The sequence below is a fragment of the Callorhinchus milii genome, unplaced genomic scaffold (assembly GCF_018977255.1).
Source record: "Callorhinchus milii isolate IMCB2004 unplaced genomic scaffold, IMCB_Cmil_1.0 Scaffold20, whole genome shotgun sequence".
NCBI classification, from domain to species: Eukaryota; Metazoa; Chordata; class Chondrichthyes; order Chimaeriformes; family Callorhinchidae; genus Callorhinchus; species Callorhinchus milii.
The window spans coordinates 390757-412310 of NW_024704761.1; the positions used below are offsets into that span (position 1 = coordinate 390757).

General features: G+C 45.5%; 1 protein-coding gene across 5 annotated transcripts in view; it reads right to left on the reverse strand.

The window, feature by feature from the left end:
• Positions 1 to 19371, reverse strand: part of LOC103175703 (dynein axonemal heavy chain 9) — an 89113-nt gene extending 69742 nt beyond the window's left edge. For 2 of the 5 annotated variants that reach the window (XM_042342288.1, XM_007888874.2), the window contains exons 1-24: positions 18881 to 19371; positions 17440 to 17633; positions 17058 to 17216; positions 16237 to 16367; positions 15760 to 15971; positions 14969 to 15202; positions 14503 to 14670; positions 13430 to 13546; positions 12768 to 12918; positions 11547 to 11661; positions 11387 to 11455; positions 10229 to 10355; positions 9308 to 9563; positions 8375 to 8613; positions 7978 to 8113; positions 7373 to 7569; positions 6854 to 7278; positions 6194 to 6416; positions 4747 to 4913; positions 3482 to 4352; positions 2916 to 3046; positions 2547 to 2673; positions 1564 to 1716; positions 1263 to 1388 (exon numbers count right to left, since the gene is read on the reverse strand). In XM_042342288.1, the coding sequence (XP_042198222.1) occupies positions 1263 to 1388; positions 1564 to 1716; positions 2547 to 2673; positions 2916 to 3046; positions 3482 to 4352; positions 4747 to 4913; positions 6194 to 6416; positions 6854 to 7278; positions 7373 to 7569; positions 7978 to 8113; positions 8375 to 8613; positions 9308 to 9563; positions 10229 to 10355; positions 11387 to 11455; positions 11547 to 11661; positions 12768 to 12918; positions 13430 to 13546; positions 14503 to 14670; positions 14969 to 15202; positions 15760 to 15971; positions 16237 to 16367; positions 17058 to 17216; positions 17440 to 17633; positions 18881 to 19228 (5076 nt within the window). In that variant the 5' untranslated portion in view covers positions 19229 to 19371. Of the gene's footprint in view, positions 1 to 1262; positions 1389 to 1563; positions 1717 to 2540; positions 2674 to 2915; positions 3047 to 3481; positions 4353 to 4746; positions 4914 to 6193; positions 6417 to 6853; positions 7279 to 7372; positions 7570 to 7977; positions 8114 to 8374; positions 8614 to 9307; positions 9564 to 10228; positions 10356 to 11386; positions 11456 to 11546; positions 11681 to 12767; positions 12919 to 13429; positions 13547 to 14502; positions 14671 to 14968; positions 15203 to 15759; positions 15972 to 16236; positions 16368 to 17057; positions 17217 to 17439; positions 17634 to 18880 lie in introns of all 5 variants that reach the window. The other 3 variants (XM_042342289.1, XM_042342285.1, XM_042342287.1) reach the window with 3 other exon arrangements.
• Positions 19372 to 21554: the final 2183 nt, after the last annotated feature.

Below are 21554 nucleotides of genomic sequence, written 5' to 3' on the forward strand. Positions count from 1 at the left end.
CACGGAGAGGCAGAGACAGTCTGAACTTCCACAGCAGAAAGGCAAGAACATGCTTCACCCAATAATATCTCACCCACAAAACACACAGTCACTGCACTTTACTGTAATAATAATAATAATAATCCTTGCATTTCATATAGCGCTTTTCACGTCGGGAGGACGTCCCAAAGCGCTTCACAGAACACACTGTAAAGTGAATTGACTGTATATTTATGGGCGAACGCGGCAGCCAATTGCGCACAGCAATGTCCCACAAACAGTCGTAGATTGAAAATGACCAATTTATTATTGTTTTTGGTTTTGGAGGATTATTATTAGGCTCTGTGTGGAGTAAGGAAACTTGCCCGAGGTTTCACCCTCTGCCTGGAATTGAACTCAGGTCTCTCACTTGCAAAGCGAGTGCTCTAACCACTGAGCTACAGGATATATCAAATGCAAGGATTATTCTTACTGCATTATTAATCCAACAACCTCACCCAGTTAACGGACAGTAAGCAAAGCCAACTCTACACCTAATGCCATCTTTCAAACGGAACTGGAGAAACATTTGGATAGTAAATACGATGAGAGATAATTGGGCGAGATCTGGAAAGGGTGATGAATAAAAAGGTCAATTTAGATAAAACAGAGCCTGAAAGCCAGCCAGCCTTCTGCTGTGCTAAACAATGTCTGTTTGTAAAATTGGGACAGAGACTCAGGTCCAAATTAGTTTATTTTTATTAAATAAATCCTGGGTTCAATTCCCGGCAGGGTGAAACCTTGGGCAAGTTTCCTTACTCCACACACCTAATAACAATCCCTCCAAAACAAAACAATAATAAATTGGTCATTTTCAATCCACGGCTGTTTGTGTGGACGCTGCTGTGCGCAATTGACTGCCCTGTTTCGTCCACAAATATACAGTCAATTCACTTTACAGTCTATTCTGTGAAGCACTTTGAAACGTCGAGAAGATGTGAAAAGCCCTATATCAATTGCAAGGATTATATTATTATTATTATAAGCCTGGAAAAACTCCAGGTATTATATACAAGAGCATGGAACAAGAATAGGCTATTTAGCTCATTAAACTCTCTCTTACTAAAGATCATGATGATTTTACTGCCATCCATTCTACCTCCTGAAATAAGTGCTCAGTGGTTCCCAGGGCCAACAAGACTGTTCCTCCATTTCCATCTCAACCCTGACATTCTTCTGAATGGACAGAAATGCCACCAGGAACAGGAACCAAATTAATTCCAAGTCTTCTGTACACTGCTTACCTGAGCCGGGTAATCAAACAGCCACTGGTCTCTGGGTTTCTCCTCATAAGACGTAACGCCCTCGGCCATTTCATGCCTTACTGTGTCTCTCATGGACTCAAGCACTCGATTCAACCAGAGCTCCACCTGGGAGAGAGGATCAATAAAACATCAACTAATACAGGGAGCAAAAGCAAGTTGTATGTACAATCATCAACGTAGGTGGACCCTGATCTTCTTTCTCCTAACAAATTCTTATATTCTTATGACATTAACAGAACCTCAGGTAAAGGAGACACAAGACAAGGAAGGTTTTGCTCACCTGCCCGCTACAATCACATGGCTCTTTGAAGTTAACGTACTCATTCTCCTTGCTGTACATTCCCAACGCCAACTTAGTGGGTCTGTCATCTGCGTCGGTCTGGAATTTCATCTTCGTCATGTTGTCAAAGAGCTTTGACAAGTGATGCTGAACCTGCAAAATCGCACCGTTTACGTGAATTTGAGACTCTGGAACTCTCTCCCTCTCCCCCCCTTACCCCTTCCTTCCCTATTTTCAGGTTGGAGATCTTCCTCTTCATCTGTGTCTACGGTCACCTCCCCCCAGTTCAGCGACGTGCTCTGCCACTGACACGAACTTGCATGAGGGACCCGGTGTAAATGCAAGTTGTTGTTGTTGATTAATATGTCCGTATGGTTTAATTTTGAGTTTAACATTCCCCCCGCAGCGCACGTGTGAAGATTTGAACGTCACATTTTATTTCACTTATAATGGATGACCTGTTGTAGTGTTTGTGTGTTCTTTTAAGCCTCACTCTTTACCGACCTGAATCCCTAAATGGTCTGTTAGTAACCATCATGGAAAATGCTGACTCCAACCGTGAATTGGCAAACTTGCGATTAACTGATGGCCAAATATTACCTCCTTGTGCACAGGGCATCAGCGCTCTGTTAACATGCACCTTACGGCTACAATCTATGATATGCACAGCTTCCCATCACTTTAATAGCATTCCAATATTGCAAGTAGTGAATTATATGGTCTTTGCATTGATTTAGTGCTCATAGCATCTGAACATCTAAAATTGCTATCAAGTGTATATTCGTGGGCAAACGTGGCTTCCAATTTGCCCAGTTGTGTCTCAATTTACACGCAAATAGCTGTGAAGTGAATAATTAAACTATCTGGAGGATTATTGGCCAGGACATACAGCAGAAGAAACTGCCTTCTCTGTTCGAAGGGAGTTATGAGATTGTTTGGCATCCACCTCGTCAGCCAAACACAATGTATAACGTGACACTCACCAGGTGAGGGCTGGTGCCATTGGAGAGAATGTCCAAGAGATCCGCAGATGAAATAAAATAGAACCTGGGAAACGCCAGTCGCTTTGTGTCAAGATATTCGGCCAGGGCTTTCTCACAAAGAGCCAGTCTGTGCAGGAGAGACATCGACAATAATTATAATAGTCATCCTTACGTTTCGCACGTGGCCTCTCACGTCAAAAGACCGTCTCAAAGCAATTTGGAGGATATATTGTAAAGATTAGTGACTGTTTTTCATAGCTGGATGGTCCAACTGGTGGCCCGCCCTCACTCCTCACTCACACACACACACCGTGTTTTAACATTAATCACCTAAATAAAGGGAGCAAGTTTGCAATCAGGTATATCTACCTTCTCTGACTGTCCTCCAATTTTTCGTACAAGCCCCATTTGTTGGTCGCTTCCACCACGTTTGGTGTTTTCTCAGCGTCTGAAGCCAACTCCTTGAAATCCATATCGATCTCCTCAAAGCGTTTCGAATCCTGAATAACATTGATAAACTAAATGTCCATTCAAATCTTCAAGAATGAGGTGGAATGGAGTCTTGACCCATCACCTCGTAAGCACTTACTGGCTGCGTCGAATTACAACAACAACTTGCACTTATATAGCGCCCCCCAATGGCAGAGCCTGATTCCGAGCCGGGGGCAGGGGGAGGTGACTGTGCATTCACAGTGTAGATTTAATGATTAAATTAGATTTTATACGACTTTTTTGCCTGCAATTTGGACTTTGCAATAATTCATATTAAATGTTATGGTTCTGCCTGATAGGAACTTATGTGAGTTTGACAGATTGTTTGCGAGTCTCCAGCGAGCTTGGAGAAAGACCCGTGACGCCATGCGGTCAGGAAAAGGAGTAAAGAAAGTTGAGGAGAAGGAAGGAAGTATTACTGAACCAAGGAAACGTCTCGATACCTCAGGCAGCTGGGCTCGTATGTCCTCGGAACCAATGAAGATACTCTCCAGGTGGGACCATGTCCGCTGCACCTCAAACCAAACGGAGATGACGGAGTCCGCAGTGGACAGCTTCTTCTGCCAACTGGAGACTTCCTCCAGGAAGAAGGCGATGTACTTGGAAGACATGAGGTTCTGCAGTTGCACTTGGTTGTCCTCCAGGGTCTCAATGAGGTCTTCATCCGACCTGAGCAAAGGCACGGCAGTGCGTGGGTGATGCTCGTAGTGAAACTGCATACTGCCCCACGTTGTGTCCAGCTCCTTCAGCACCTTCTCCATCCCCATCTCCTTCACAGCCTTGTCCACGATGCCGCGCACCTCGTCCTCAAAGTTGTGCAGGTTCAGTTTCAGGAGGTCGGCCAAGGTGGTGCTCTCGTCCATGGTGAAGGTGACCCTCGTCGCCTGCATCAGCTGGTACCAGTGGCGGTCCCTAATGGCCGGGTTCTGAAGTTCAGCCACTGCACGAAGGGAGGTCATGATGTTCTTCACTGTGCTGTCCAGCCCCGCAAAGGCATCCCAGGCCCTCATTTCCTTATCGAGGCCCCGGATATCTTTAGCCAGCTTCTTGGTCTCCAGATCCATGTTTTCCACGTCAATCTCCCTCCACTTTGTCCTCTTCCAATCATTCATGCTGGACTTGACCACAGTTATCATGTCCCACAACTCCTTGAGCAGACATGCCTCTTTCCTGCACTGTTTCAGCTGTTTGTAGTCAGGCACACTGACCTCGAACAAGACGGCAGAGTCATTCAGGGCCAGCATATCTGCTTCCATTTGGCTGATCTGGTGATGGACCAAATCCAGCATCTGGTGGGGATCTGGACTGTCAAACCTGACAGGGGAATAGGACAGAGGAACATAAAGAGACAACAGGCCAGGCCCAAACGTAAAACAAATCCTACACTTTCCTCATCTCTCAGAACTATCAGTTTAGTTCTTTGCCAAATACTCTATCACTATGTTTCCTCCCTCAACACAGCGTTCCCTGGACTGTGCATTAAAAACTCACCAATACTGCCCACTCACTATTACTGCTCACTCACTATTACTGCTCACTCACTATTACTGCTCACTCACTATTGCTGCTCACTCACTATTACTGCTCACTCACTATTGGGGTTTGCTCACCACTGACTGGTGTTAATTTAGCATTAGTTTCAATCACCAACAGCCCTCATCCCCACCCTTAGTCACCGCTCACGATTAGTTTACTGCCCCGTCCGTACCTGAATGGTGCTTGTCGGCGGAATTGCTCCCGGAACTTGTGTTGCTCCACATCAAAGGCAGCGCATTTCTTACGCAGAACAGTCACTTCGTTGGCTTGGAGCGGGGCCACCTGCTGCTTTGCTGTTATCCCAAGTTTCTTCACATTATTCCACTTCTCTGGCAATTCCTGGCACACAGCAACAGTGACACGTCAGTACAAACAGTGCAGTACATCGCTGTGAGTATCCCACGTACACACCCCACCCCAGGATTCCTCACACAATCCAGTGCATCATTTGTAAGGAAATTAATTGAGGTCATTTAAAAGGAGGACTCAACAACAACAACAAAACTGCATTTATAGACTCGGCGAAAAGTTGAGCAAAAAAATGGTATTGAAACTTGAAATGCTATTAAAAGTATGAAAACTCCCCTCTTCAACAGTGCTTATGGCCACCTCCCCCCTCCCCCCCCGGCTCGGAATCAGGCCCCGCCACTGTGAAGCTCTGAGACACTGCCCTGCGTGGAGGGTGCTATATAAGTGCAAGTTGTTGTTATTAAATGGGCGCACAGACAAAGAGCTGGGATGTGGGTTGACAGCTCCAGGCCAGAGATGATGGGCTGAAAGGTCGCCACAGAACCATTGACATTTACAGCACATCGTATCTCTGCTGCCTTTTAAAGAGCAATCCCTTCAGTCTCACTCTCCTGCTCTTTCCCCAAATACCCCTGTAGTTTAGTCCTTTACAGATATCTATCTAGTTCCCTTTAGAACGGGCTGTAAACTTTCTGCGTCACTAAAGTCAAGAGTTCAGCTTGCAAATCCACAGTTTTGCAGAGCTTTGTGAGTTAAGAACTAGCACTGGAAAGGGAACAGAGATAAATTGAATCAAGATTTAGAGAGAGAGAAAGAATAGGGAGAAAAAAAGAAAGAAATAAAAGGAAGAAAGGGACAACATGTGAAGATCAGAAAAAGTATTTAAAATCTTCACCTCTTTTGAAAATTAGGTATTTAATATTTATTGCGATGGGTGGATTTAAAAATTCAGTAAAAAAGCAATCCTCCTTTTAAATAGCTTGATTAGCAACATATATTAATAATACCTTTTATAGTGAGTTAGCCAACTAGTTACAGGCCCAGGAGACAAGAGCGTGTGTAGACATGACTGTAGTCTAAAGGTTAAAGCAACTTTACTGAGCAAGTATAGGTTATTATTATAAATAACATTACTCAGTGGAAGCATCCAGAGCAGGGAAAACTTGCTACAATTACAGCACAGAAAGAGGCCATCGATTTGGGTATCGACCTTCCTCTTCGAGCGTGCCTACGATCACCTTCCCCACCTCCCTCTCCCCCTGGCTCAGCGTCATGCTCCTCCACTGTCCAGCGCTCTGGGAATGCTACACTGAGTGAAGGGCGCTGTGTGAATGCAAGTTGTTGTTGTGCTGCACCAGAGCAGGACTGACCTCTAACTGTCTGTACACCTCTTCAGGTAGCTCCTGGTCATAGGTCTTCAGAAGCTCAATGGTTTGTTTAAGGGGTTCAAACATCCCATCAGTCATCGCCTGCCTCTCTTTCACGGCCATAAGGTGCCCCATGACATCAACCAACCCGGTCAAGTTGCCGTCTTCCACCTTTTGGCTCAGGCCTCTTTCAGTCACTTTGATGAACATTTCCAAGTCAGCCAGGCTGTGGGCAGAGGGAAAGGTACAATGTGCTTCACAGTCAACATCAACTGCAACAGTCATTGTTTTTTCCAGGCATTTGACTGAGGCATTTCATGCTTATGGGGCTATTGGGGGAGCATGTGAATTTCATCCATTCCTGTGAAACAGACATGGACTATAGCTTTCATTCCCTGTGTGAGGTCTTAACCCGCACATAGACACACCCAATTATAGCAGGTCAGGTGACGGGATGGCCTCGCTGGCAGATCACGTCCAGCCTGAGCTTCGTGACCAGGGGCTCAAGTGATTCCGGTGTCTCTGTGTGAGGGCAGATCTCACTTCTGCAATACCCACCCAACCGAAAGAGAGCGCTGAGAGCCCAGCTGTAGTCAGGAGCTCAATCCTTCCCATCATCCTCTCATTTCCCTATCTGTCAGCAGAAGCCTGGCTCAGACGTACCTGTTAGTTACATGGCCAATAAGGTGCTGCTTGAACATCAGGCTCCATTTCTTGATGACATTGAGCAAGGCAGATTTAAACGGCCGCCCATCTACTCGCATCCAGCCGTCAAACACATTGACGGGCTCCAGGCGGTTCACCTCATGGTAGATCTTCTCGTAGGTGTCCACCTGCTCCTTGTACTGCTGCAGGGTGGGGGGGCTCTCAGGGACCCCCTCCTCCGCGTGGGCCTCGATTTCCTCCGCGCTGAGCAAGTGGCCGTACAGCAGGAACTGCCGCATGAACTCCTTCCGGTCGTCAACCCACAGGTAGGAGAACTGGTCAAAGGCGTTACGGTAATTGCAGCACTTTCCCAGCACGAGCTGAACACTGTCCATCAGGTGCTGACGCAGGTCTGCCAAGTCCGCCATGTCTTCCATGTCAGCCTGACAGGCAACAACAAGAACAACAATATAATATCCCTCACGCAGGGTAGCTTCCCAAAGCGTTCAGCATTACCATGAGTGGCCGCTGCCTTACCTGGTAGTGAGGGCAGTCACTGTGATTTGCAAGTCTGGGCACCAAGGAAGAAATCCTGTAGATGTCATTCATGAGTCCGTCTACCAGGTCACAGAAGCCATTGGTGGCACCAAGCTCCAGAGATGGGTGGAAGACCAAATCAGGGGCAACGAGGTCCAACTGGGCTTCAAAGAGCGGCCCACAGCCAGCTTTAGGATCTAATCAAAAGAGACGCAAAATGGTTCTTTTTAAAAACTATGAGAAGAATAAAGAGATGCCAAACAGAGATCGAGTGACCTCTCATCATCATCATCATCATCCTTGCATTTGATATAGCGCCTTGTCATGTCATTGAGACAATTATCACCCCTGGAAATCTGTCGATCGACTAACAACCAGGTTCCTACTTACTGCTAATATACAGAGGTGTGTGGACGAAGGAAACTTGCTTGAGGTCTCGTCCTGCTCAGGAATCAAACTCTCGCTTGCGAGGCGAGTGCTCCAACCATTATCCCATGGGACTCCTCTTCTTATAGGGAGGAGGAACAATAAACAAGCAGGAGCCTCGACCTGGATCTGGATGGAGATCTGGAAAGCCTTGCTAGTAACCCAAAGGTTCTACTTACCCATGTTGTCTACAAGATAGTTCAAGGAGCACTCAATCGCATTGAATAAACCATCGATGATCATTTCATCAATGTAATCAACGTAAGTTTTCCAGACATCCAAAGTTGCATCCGCTTGGAAGAGAATCAGGTTTTCCTGGCCAAATGATAACATATCAAACAATAAAAATCAGATGGGATTGTGGTATAAAATGTACAGAAAGCTTTCAGAAACAGGGCAGAATTGTGGCAATGGTGGGTCTCTAACTCTAATAAGTTAATTATCTAGTCTTCACTTGGCATTACATTATCATTTTAAAGAGAATGGATTCGGGAGTGATTCGATCTATTCTTGGCCACAGATAGGTGAAGGCCAGGAAATGAAGATGAAGATTGCCCTTCTCTGCCCTCCGCTTACCTCCACTAGTCGTTGGATCTTTTCTCCCGTTTCTCTTATGAAGCTGTAGCGTTTCTCGAGCCGCTCGCTCCTGTCCTCCAGATGGAGCAACGCGTCCTTGCCTTCCCTCCTCTCAAACACAGGAGACACCCAGGTCCTCATGATACTCTGTATCTCCTCCACATGATCCTTTGCTTTCTGTATCCGACATTCCAAGTCACGCACCATATCCCGGACCATTTGGATATAACCCCAAGCGTCTTGGAGAACATTAATGAGAATATATTACCCACAGGAAGAACTTGACACGTCTTTATTTATTAGATTTGTTCTCTGATAACTCTCACTTTATCTATATTTTTCCTCACTTTAGCATGTTAATTACTGTCTCATACAGCTCGGGCACTCTATGCCGTTATAATTCATTGTTAATGGCATAACATGTTACAGTCAACCTCTGGTGATTTTCTGATCAATTCCAGTGAAGAAGTTGTTAATCTTGAAATGATATGATCTCAGTGAACCGCAGAAACAAATAGCCTTATTAAAAATCAAATCGCTGAGTTTATACAGTGAGCAACTCCAGCCACAAAGTCAGTGGAGGTTTAAGATGCAATCGCCAGGCTGCACTGACTGAGCTCATTGCAGCCTGAAATCAATTGGGTTGGGCTCAACGACTGAGGTCAGTGTCCGAGGTTAAGAATGAGAAATTCAGGCCGACTTTCTGCTCCTGATCCGTTATCTAGCGATCACCTTGCTGGTGGTGTGTGAGTGTGTCGACATCAGGAGTTCTCATGCAGAGAAACACACCAGTGCAGATGTTATGTGCTGAGTAGCCTGATTGTGGATTGTAACATTCTACACCTTGGGGGAGACAATTTTTAAAAGGATTTGGGTGGCTCATTAAAAAAAATCAGACACATGTTCTCTTACATCGAGTGGTTAAACTATTACCTTCATTCCTCCAGTTCAATATCTCTTCTGCCTCCTGTAGTTTGGCATCTATGACCTGCACTTGCCCTTCTATAAGAGGGAATTCGACCTCCAGCACTGTCTTACGAATCTTGTTGTACCAGTTGGCTGTCAGCTCCAACGTAGCCACATACTGTCGGTAGGTTTCTTTGGAGCAATAGATTTGGGCTGCAGTTTCTGGGATCTTGACTTTCAAATGTCTGTCCAAGTACTTCACTTCTTGTAAGACTGAGACCAGCTACAACATAGCACAGGAGAAATGGTGAAATTAGCTGTCGTGACAGTGTAGACACATGATAAGCTTTCTTCCTGTTCACAAAGACAGAGAAAGGTTTTCCTCCACAAACCTGATACTTGTCAATTGATTCACAGAGAGAACTTGATGACAGCAAACTCAGACAGACTTGATGGCACATCACAAGGTTTGGTTAAAAAAAACATACAGAATCCACACCCTACCATTTGCCTCATTACAGCAACAAACTCTTTCTTAAATGAGTTTGTCGAGTGCCTTGGGCTCAAGCATTTTCCTGGTAACAAGTTCCAGTCAATAGTTGTTCTCGTATAAAGAAATGGTTCTTGGTGTCTGTCCTAAAAACTCTAAACTTGCTGCACTTGTAAAGCAAACCAGGTCCAACACTCAAACAGATGTCTTCACCACAAGCAGGAGTGTCCGCAACCAGGCAGGTTGGTTCAGACAGAGAGAGAGTAACAACAACAACTTGCATTTATATAGAGCGCCCTTCACACATGATAGCGTCCCGGAGTGCTTGACACTAGCGAAGTCTGACACCGAGTCAGGACGAGAGGGAGGGGGGAAAGTAGGACAATGCAAGACTAGTGGCCGTCTCTGACTACATATTCCATCACCACTGACAGACAGTCTCTCGGGACATAGCCTACCTGGGAGTCAAAGTTGACCGTGATAAGTTTTGTCTGTGGATTTCGCCTGAGGAGAGGTTGATTGAGGTTATCCTGAGACCTTTCAGCCACAGTTTGGGCCCACTCTGTGTACAGTTTCTCCTCATATCTGGAAAGAGACGTCAAAGCCATAGCACAGGTAGCAGTAAGTATACACCACATACATCAGTGTCGATATAACAGGTGCGTAAATGTTTCTGCAGTCGTTGGGAACAGATGAGAAGAGCCCATTAATTATAGTCAAAGTCATTGTACTAACAGTTCAGGATTATCTTGACGTGTTGCTCATAAAGTATTAGAATATGTGATCGGTGAAATCAGGTTCTTAGCTCTTCAGCTGTGTGCCTCAGTTAGAGCATGCTCGCTCCCAGGTTACAGGATTGTGTATCGCAATTTTAGACTGACACTCGAGCACATTACTGCGGGAGTGCTGCATTGTCAGAGAGCAAGGCATCACATGCCATATTAAAACTATTTGACACAACGCCTTATCACGTCTTCGAGACGTCTCAAAGAGCTTCACAGGACACACTGTAAAGTGAAGTGACTGTGTGTTTTGTGGGTGAAACGAAACGTGAGGGTTCAGATGAATAAAGACAAATTTGGAGGAGCAGCAGTTCCCCCCAGCTCCCTGGCCATTATTCTTCTCTCAACAACATTCCTTAAAAAGCAAGTTAATTGATCCTCGTCCGGTGTGTGGGGCATCCCTGGCTCACAGTATCAGTTGGATGGATGGTTGCCTACTGAGCAGTCACTACATTTTTCAAAATAACCCGAGATAAAGAAAAAGAAGGGAGTTTCTCTGTGTGTCACTGTGGCTGAAAGGGTCACTTGTGTCATGACTACGCGTGAGACATTGTTGTGTGCAAGCTGGCTGTCATGTTCACTTCCAGAACACAGTCACTACACTTGAAAGAAAAACTCCATGAAGCACTTTGAGATGTTTCACCAGTACAGGTGCGACATCAAATACAAGCATTATTATAAAAGATACCACACGTATCTTTATACCGGATTGAGATGTTGCAACGCAATATTATGGAGGATTATAATTAGCACAAATCTTCCCAATTTAATATTAGAGGAGGACGTGTCTCTCTGTGGACAGCTGCTTAGTGCATAAAACAGTGGGTCACTCACTGCTCCAGGAGCTCCTTCATCTCTTCATATTTCTGAATCACACGTTTGCCTTCAGCGGAGTCCAGACACCTGAGCAAATGGAGGTAAAGTCAGAGACAACCTCAGGAAGAGTCGTGTTACCAAAGACTGAGCTACGCCAAGCACCGGGAGGAATACCTACGGGTACGAGACGTGTCTGAAGTAACCGAACGGCACTTGAATCCGTTCCCTTAGCTCCTGAGCCCAGCGCAGGGCACCAGCGACCACTGGCATGTTCCTGTGCACTGGAGGGTAACCTGCAAATACGGAAACCCACTCCCTGGTTAGTCAAGATGTTCTGTTGTATTTAACGAACGTCGACAGCAATACAGCACTGAGTGAACTATCCTCTGCCACAAACAGGGGCACGGCCTGAAAATTATAACCAGGTCATTTAAGAGTGAAATCCGGAAGCATTTTTTCACCCAAAGGGGAGTAGAAATCTGGAACTCTCTCCCCCAGAAGGCTGCAGATGTTGAATCAATCCATCCACACCTTCGAGGGTGAGGTTCATAGATTGTTGATAGCTCAGGGGATTGAGGGATATAGGGAAAAGGTGGAAAATTGGAATTGACAGGATTAGTTGAGGTACAGATCAGCCATGATCTAATTAAATGGCGGAACAGGCTTGAACGGCTGAATGGCCTCCTCCTGTTCCTATGTTCCTAACAGTCGTGAGATACAAGCAAGGACAACCCTGCTGCCACATGGTCTGCTCTGCCTCCGGGCTTTCTCTGAATGCAAATTGAAAGGATTAAAAGAGGCTTAAAATTGGCAGCAGAATAGTGGAGCTTGGCAAGTCTGCAAATCCTCTGTAATAAACTCTGAAAAGCAGCGGTGCCTCAATTAAATCCGACATCTGATTTTTCAAGGTTTTTTTTCTCACCTGAAAGAGCTAAAACGACAACAAGATGCATATTTTCTAATCTTTAAGTGCAAAGAAAGCCACTTTTATTCCAGGGTATAATTACATTATTCACTTTGCTCACCGGCACCCAGAGAGGATTATAAAAGAACGAGTTGCCAGTTCCCGGGTGTTACAGTTAATGTCATCTCATATGCAGCACGGAGGTGCTCACAGGGATGAAGTCAAATATGAAAGGGTAAAAAGGGGCCAGTGTTTCCGAATGACTCATCGGCTTCGAGACTGCTGCGTTTGATACAGCGCCTTATCATGTATCCCAGACGTCTCAATGCGCTTCACAAGATACACTCAACTAGAGAGAGAGAGAGAGAGAGACCCACTGAATGATGGAAAGAGAGGGCAGAGCAGAGACAAAGACTAAAAGGATTTACTCTGGATGAAGATTCCCTTCCCTCTTGCAATGAACTCCAGTTCGCTCTCCGTCAGACAAGCCCTTACCGAGCTCCACGGTTTGCTGAAGGTGTTGGTTGTAAATGAGTTTGGCGTCATCCAGGTCCTTGTTGAAGGTGGTGACGAGGTGAAGGTACCGGCTGCTCACGTGGGCCTCGATGAGGGGTCGGTCGAGCAGACTGCCGAACATGTCCAGCAACTGCAGACAAGAGAATAATAAAATATAATAATATAATAACAATAAAACAATAATATGGTAATAAAATAATAATAAACTAATAATATAGAATAATAATATAATAATAAAATAATAATATAACAATAATATAATAATAATTCTTGCATTTGATACAGTGCCTTATCACGTCTTCAAGACGTTTCAAAGTCTTCTCAAAGAATATACTGTATATTTTGTGGGTGAAACGCAGCAGCCAGTTACGCACAGCAGTGTCCCACTCAAACAGTCGTGGGTTGAGTGACCAAATTATTATTATTATTTTTTGGGGATGGGTTATTACCCCCACAAAATGATTTGACAATCGACTAACAATCGGGTTCCTACTTACTGCTGGGTAAACAGAGGCGTGTGGAGTAAAGAAACTTGCCTAACGTTTCACCCTACCCGGGAATCGAACCCAGGTCCTCTCGCTTGTGAGGCGAGTGCTCTGACCACTGAGCTACAGGACTGCACAAGTCTCTCCCAAACAGACCTTGAAGCCTTGCTCCAAGCCACAGGAGTCATCGAAAGCCTGACAGAAAATGGTGGCCAGCCGAAGGTCCAAATCCTCAACTCTCTGCTTGCAGCTCTTGAGATCTTCGTCAAACTCCTGCCAAACAAAATCTCTTAATAGTTTACAGGTTTGAGCTCAGCAGTGGTTCCAAGTCACCCGACTCCACTCCCTATCGAGCTCACACATGGATAAAGGCCATTTGGGCACAGAACCTGGTGAATATCTGTCCAACTGTACTGCAGGAGAAGGAAAAACGTCAAAACACCTTCCGAAGAGTAGGGAAGAGGAAACTAAATAAAACATTAACTTGAAACATCTCGGCTAACATAGACATCAGAACACAAACAAATGACATAGATTTCTGCTCGAAAATAATATCTAGGGATACAGTATATAATTCGGGACACAACATTTCATGACATGCCAGGATGGTGGAAGGCGAACCAGATAGACCTTGGTCTTCTTTCTTCTAGCAAATTCTTGTGCCCTTATGCCACAAGTTTGCTAAGGCTGAGTGCAAAGGCTTAACCTTACAAAGTACCTCGTCCCCTCCTGACACACACACTAAATGGGTGACGCCATGTAAACAAGGCTTCTTTATAATGCTATTGTACATTTGTTCCTCACCTACAAGGCCATTCACGGCCTTGCTCCCTCCTACCTCTCTGACCTACTATCCCCCTACCTACCTGCCCGTACCCTCCGTTCCTCTGGCTCCGGTCTGCTCCACATCCCCCGCCCCAGCCACCCTACCATCGGTGGCCGGGCCTTCAGCCTCTCAGCCCCGAGGCTCTGGAACTCTATCCCCCAGTGCCTTCGCCGCTTCCTCCCTTTCCTCCTTCAAGGCCGGTCTCAAGACCTTTCTCTTTGACCTTCAGCCTTCAGCTCCCCTCTCGACTCTCTACCCCCTCCTCGCTCCCTCCCTTCCCTCCCCTCACCCTGACCAATTTCCCCCTGCTCGGGTCCTGACCCAACTGTACAGCGCCTTCGGATGTCCTCCCGACGTGAAAGGCGCTCTATAAATGGAATCTTGTTGTTGTTGTTGTTCCTACCTGGTTAGCGGGATCCAAACAGTCGTACGTTCGCGCTGAGAAAACTTTATACGTCTCCTGAAACTCCTCATAGGTGCTCACCACCTGATGACTCAAGGCTTTGCCTCGAACCCCTCCCAGCTCAATCTTTTCCAGCTTGAATATGTCCTGCGCCGTCACCAGCAAATACTGGCGGCAAAGACAACACACGAATGGGCATGAAACAATGAAATGGAAGGAAAAAGTATTTCTAACCTACAGGAGTGTCTCCACAGCCCCCCACACCCCCCACACTCCCCACCAGCAAAAGCAGTTTAATATCTGTCTAAATATCCATCGCACCAATTGATGCCCTAATACTCCATCAATGTCCATTTGTTGGCCACTCAACCGGATTGTGATCTGTTCCATTTCAATGCATGAATGGAAGTGAAGTTTTGTCTCACTTTATTCCCAGTTGTGTTGATAGTGAAGCTCCAATGCTCACCTCAATCTCCTCGAGTCTCCGCAGGAAGGAGTTCATGCGGGAGAAGACCAGCAGAGAATTGAAGTTCCACTCTCTCACCACTTGGTTTTCCTCGTAATAATCCCTCAGTGTTTCCCGCTTGTCCTCATACAACCTCTTGAAAGATCTCAGTGTCTCCAGGGTCTGGCGCACCTTGGCCAGGCTCTCCTCCACCTCTCCTCTCAAGATGTCTTCTGGGTTGAGATGGGCACGAGCCTGGAGCAATGAGACAAGAGGGAGGAAGAATGCTGTTGATCTCATTTAAGTCCTTCTCCTTCCCACCCACCTTGCTCCACCAATTCCAGCCTGCTTCACAGTCCTCACAATCTCCCTGCCTCACCATGAGTGAGTGAGGGAGCTCTCAGCTACTCTATGACAACAACAAATGACATTCTACACTCTGGCCCAGTTTGCAGCATTGTCCCACAGTGAAGTGAACGGCCAATTATTGCTGTGGGGCACAGAGCGGTGGGGCAGATGGGACAACAATAACAACTTGCATCGAGTCTCAAGATCCTCCTCTTCGATCATGCATTCGGCCATCCTCCTATCCCCACCCTCCCTGCCCTGCAACCCCCTGGTCCCAGCACCCAGCTCGGGTCCAAATCCCTGACTGTCCAGCGTCTTGAGACATCCTCCTGACGTGAAAGGCGCTTTACAAATGCAGTTTGTTGTTGTTGTTGTTGTTGCATTTACACAGCACCACTCAGGCAGCGGCAAGTCCCTGAGCGCTTCCCCAGAGGGACAGGGGGTGTGTACCCCAAGCTCTGTACCTGCTGGATGAAGAGGTTGCAGATCTCCTGCAGGAGAACGATGATGCGAGCAGGGGTGTTGAAGTGCTCAGACCTGGCCCAGACCAGACACACTAGGTGCAGGAGACAGTTCATGGCCGGTCTCACCTCACTGAACTCCACGTTCTCAATATCTTCAAAGTAGCGCTGTAGAGGCTTCAGGTGCAGACTGATGTCCCTCGCCTCAGTCAGAGCTGCGGGGGACGGAAAGAGAACTAAACTGGATCAGCAACAAGCACTCGTGTTTCCCAGAGCTTCATCACTTCTTCAAAACACATGCCCCGAACTCAACCTCATGATTTACCAAATTAGTAACAAATTTGCTAATTTACTTGTGTTTAACTTCACAATTAAAATAACCCAGAAATTAGAGACATTCAAAACCCAAATCCTTTGGGAAAGAGTTACGAGGTTCCGACACAACAAAGGTTCAGAGGGAAGTTTAGACTAGAGACTAACCCTCAACAACGTCTGCGAACATGGTTTTGAACACGGGGAAATAGCTGCTTTCCACACTCTCCAACAGCTCCACCATCTTCTGAACTTTCCTGGACTTCAGCTGATCGTAAATACATTCCAGGTTTGTGCATCTGGAAATAATGAAATCAAAGAAACAGTTTAGGTGCAGAAGCCAAAAACCAACCCAGCACTGACACGGAACTTTGAGATATCCTCGATCAAATGCAAGGATTAATTATTTTTATGATAATAGATTATTTCAACACAGACATGGGGACAACATAGAGGGACAGCAAGTACTGATGTGCATAGGCATTGCGTGACTGCGCTGAAATAATCTATTATAGCAAAAGTGCTGACCAGCAATCAACACCCTTACAGCACTGGATTGGGATTTTATAGATCCACAACGACCACATCAGACCAGGGCTGTACTATTTCTGCTACATTTCAGGACAGCTCCCAACTCCATGGCACCCTGACATGTGCTTCAATTCTGCCGATTGCTAATATTTGTGTTTCGGCAGCGAGAAAACTAATGATACCATCAGGGACCCACTTGGGTTTGGAGACAACCTGACAGAACGAGAGATCAGAAATAACGCACACAGTAGGAAAGGCAAAGATACTTGACAAAACGTTCAAGTTAACAAAACCTCCAAAATCCTCTTCAAAACCTATCGTTTTGGCTGTGCTTTCAGTCACTGTCCCACCACTTAACGTCCACCTGAACCAACGGACAAGACCTCAGTTTAATGTCTCACCTGAAGGACGGCAGCGGAAAATGACCAGCCAACGGCGATGCTGTGAAGCCTGGTTACCTGGTTTTCCAGAATTCCAGCTCCTCGGTAGGATTGGGATTGCAGCCTTCCAGCAGAGACTCTGAGGAGTCTTTCTTCAGCACCTCCCGGATCTGGTGGCTCCAGTCAATGATGACCGATTCGATGGCGTGGACAATGTGCTTGTCCAGGATCTCCCCACTGTAAAGCAATCAGAATGCAGGTCAGTGCCTGAGATTACAATCAACACAGGAAATCCACATTTCTCCAGTGTTTTGCACGGATGTAGGGGGTGAAAACAATCCTGAATCCTTGCATTTGATTCAGCACCTTATCCACGTCTTCAAGACGTCACAAAGCGCTTCACAGGACAGACTGTAAAGTGTAGTGACTGTGCGTTCTGTGGGCGAAAATTATGTCCTACGTTTTCTCCTCCTCGTATCCGTCCACAGCTTGCTCAGCTCCTGCTGGCAGTGGAAGCAGAGTCTTGCCTTTCACTCGGCCCACCACCACGAAGACGTTGCTCTTCAAGCCGTAAGTGTGTCTCATCACATCCTGAGACACCACCTGAGGCCATCGGCTGAGGTTCCTGCTGTTGGTCAGAACTGGCACCACCACCTGAGGGGAGACATGGTAAAGCTCTGGCCAGGTTAGGCAGATCCCTCAGCCACTTTACACACAAGTTCTGCACATTCATTTATTCTAATCTAATCATTCAGTCACCCTCCTATCCCCACCCTCCCTGCCCTCCACCCCTCCCGATCCCAAATGCCCAGCTCGGGTGCAAACCCTTGACTGTCCAGCAGATTGGGATGTCCTTCTGGCATGAAAGGCGTTATCTGCATATAATTTGTTGTTTTCACATTAATAATAATAGTAATAATCTTTGCATTTGATCTAGTGCCTTATCACACCGTTGAGAAGTCACAAAGTGCTTCACAGCAGATACTGTAAAGTGTATTGTAGAGTGACTACGTATTTTGTGGGTGAAACATGGCAGCCAATTGCGCACAAGGTGCATTGGCACTGAGGACTAGGTATCCCCCACACAGTCGTGGATTGAGTGACCAGTGGATTTTTTTTTCAGGGATTATTTTAATAATACATACACTTAGCTCTGCTTTCACCCTTGCATTGGAGAAAGCGGCTTTGGCTCTTTTGTGGGACATTGCTGCGTGAAAATTGGCTTCAGAGTTCGTCTACACACACAGTCACTATACTTCGGGGTAAACCCGGTGAAGCATTTTGAATTACAATTATTATTACCGTGTCGTCGAAATGTTTCAAAGCATTTCACAGGATTTGCTGTAGAATGGAGTGACTGCCCTTTTTCGGGGCAAACTTTCCCATAAGTAATAATAATAATAATAATCAGCCTTGCATTTGATATAGCGCCTGGTCAGGTATACACAGACCCAGGCAGCAATGTTTCTGCATCATGTACCTGGCAACAAGGTCTCCTTCCAGCTTCCCCTTGTGTTGGTTTGAGACACTCTGTGCAACAACACTGACAATATTACTGAATGTTTCACCTGCACCAAAGCGGCAACTCTCTCCCTGTGCTGTAGTGTAGTGACTGTGTATTTTGTGGCCAATTGTGCACAGCGATGTCCCACAAACAGTGCTGGATTGAGTGACCACATTTTTTGTTTGCGTTCAAAGGTGGTCAGGTTCACCTTAGCTCCAGGTGACACCCGCACAAAGCAGTGGTTCATTAGAGTAGGTTTGTGTACTGTTCTGTTTGCTGCAATATTGCACATTTACACCGTTTGCTGTTGTGTTAAGTGCATTTTTACGATCGTTGTTCGTTTCCCGCTTTTTTTTATATATATAAAAACACTTGACTTCACGAACTTTACTCTTACCTCGTCCACCAGGGCAGAGAATTGATCAAGCGGGGAGTAGGATAAATCCCCAAATCCCAGTTGAGTTTTCATAGATTCCCTCGTTAACTGATCTTTGTGTTTCTTGACAAAGAACACAGCTTTGTTCTTACAGGCGTTGGGAAACTCCAGGGACGGAATGAGTTGTCCTGCAGCATTCACAGACACCACAAGCACTTTCCGATCACTTTTTTCCAAGAATTCCTGTATCAGTAGGCGATATTCCTCAGTGCCAATGCACCGCTGCCATCGATCAGCCTTTAGCTTCAGAGTTTTCAAGACATATTCCTCCAGGAAATCACACCTTTTATCAGCAGTGGTGTCTTCCATTGTTTTATCGTAACTTTTTATTATTCTCTCACTCTCTCAACCCCTCTCCCTCTCCCACAATTGACCCTCTCAGGCTAGTGTGACCCCCACAGCCACAGTCACAGACACGAGCCAGTTCTGTCTCTCAGCCTTGAGTGGATTTCAGTGTCGGATGTGTCCATAGCAACCGTGTGTTTGCAAGTTGCATTCATGAATGAAACATTGGGAAGTGTTCCCAGGAAGAGAAGGAACCACATGGCAGTGATTTGCACACCTCCCCCTTTGCAAAGGTCTCAGGTAAATGTTAAGCAAAACTTTGCCTTAGTTGATGCTTTTTATATAATTGAAAAAAAAAGGTAGGTTCAATGGAGAACCAATCTGGCTTTGTTCACCCTGATAGCTCCTCACCTCTTACCTCAGCCAGTCACTTCTCCAACAGGAACCGTGCCTGAGGATCAGCACCAGTTTCACCTGCAACATAAATAGGACATCCCTAAAACAAGAGAAACTCTTCCAATAAAGATTTTTCTCAACAGAAGTCTAAGAGATTTCCAACCCGCCGTGGAAGCAACCGAATGGTATCATATTTCGGTGGAAGCCGATTCAATAACAACTAAGAGAGAAGTAGATCATTGTTTGGGGAGGAGACAAGTTTGCATGGCTATGGGGTGAGAGCAGGGGAGTGGGATTGATTTGGAAGCTCTTTTAAAAGAGGTGATAGACACAATGAACCGAATGGGACATTGCTGTGCGCAATTGGCTGCCGCGTTCGCCCACAAATATAGTCAATTCACTTTACAGTGTGTTCTGTGAAGCACTTTGGGACGTCCACCCGACGTGAAAAGCGCTATATCAAATGCAAGGATTATTATTATTACACTATCAAGAGAATTGACTATATTTTGTGGGAGAAACACAGTACTTAAAAGTGCAGGTGCAGAGTTGAGAACCAGAAACCAAACTGACTTGGCAATGTGCTGTAGCTTCTTGTAGGAATCAATGCAACACTGTATAAAACAGGAATCCTTTTATTAGAACGACATTGATCTTGCCCGTCCGAAGCTTGGTAGAGTGAGGCGACATGATGCAAAACATTATACAGCAGGTAGGGTACCAGTTAAGCGAACCCTTTCCGGCACCAAATTATCAGGAAAGGCAAACCGTGGCATTGCTCAGTACGTAGGCACCTGAATGGAATATGGTTTCAGACATCTTTTTTTAATTCATTCAACATAAATATTCATTGTGATTCAGCATAACACACCCTGAGATCAATCCCACCTTTCAGAGTTGAATTGTCGCACACAATTTTTAATCTAGTCTTTGTTGATTCTTTTTAAACCTTTCAGACAGAGTGTTGTTGGGCAGCGTTGCCAAGACCAGTGGTGTTTTGGTAACCTGATCCGAGGAGACAACCTGAGCAGGTTAACCCTTTGAGTTCTGCGGCTATTACACTTCCCAGAACAGAAGTTTCTGCATTTCGGCTGTAAAAAATAAATAATACTCCTTGCATTCGATATAGCGCCTTATCACGTCTTAAAGCCCATCACAGAAATATACAGTAAAGTGAACTGACTATTTTGTGGGCAAAATGCAGCAGCTGATTGCACACAGCAGTGTCCCACTAACCATGGAGGATTGAGTGACCACAATTTTTTTTGAAAGAACTAAAAATGTACCGAAACCTGACCCACTCATCTCCATGATATAATCAGGTCAATCTTCAAATACTGGGGCATTGGGATAACTGGAAATAGTGCGACTTTAAACGATTTTAGAAAGAAAAAAAATTCCCTTTAAGCTTGCTTTCTTACTCCAAAAATAGAGGGGAAGGAGCTTGGTCAAATTAAAAAGGAAGGTAAAAGATTTCAACAAATATATTAGATAAGATTTAAGAACTTATAATTCAAGTTGAAGAATTTAAGATTCAATTAAAATTGGCTTTGGTTATATGTTGGTGCTATAGCAACAGCTATCCTTGGTGTTAAGGCAGCTTGAGTACCGTAATACATGTAATATTTGTGTTTTCAGTATCTCAGTGAGTGCACATAGAAACAACAACTTGCATTTATATAGCACCCTCACGCAGGATAGCGTCCCAGAGCGCTGAACTAAACAAAATTGGTCTTCCCTGAAAGGCAGAGCTTTCCCTGGAGTTGTCTAAAATCCGAGGGTTTATTAAGCTCCCTCACTTCGGGGGCCATGGGTGTGTGTGTGTGTGTGTGTCTGTAAATATTTTCTGACCAAACCGAATAATGTGTGCGACTGATTAAAGAACTCCGACGCTGATAATCTGAGCAGGAACCTTCCTTAATTAATATTTAAACAATGATAAAAAAAAGACTTT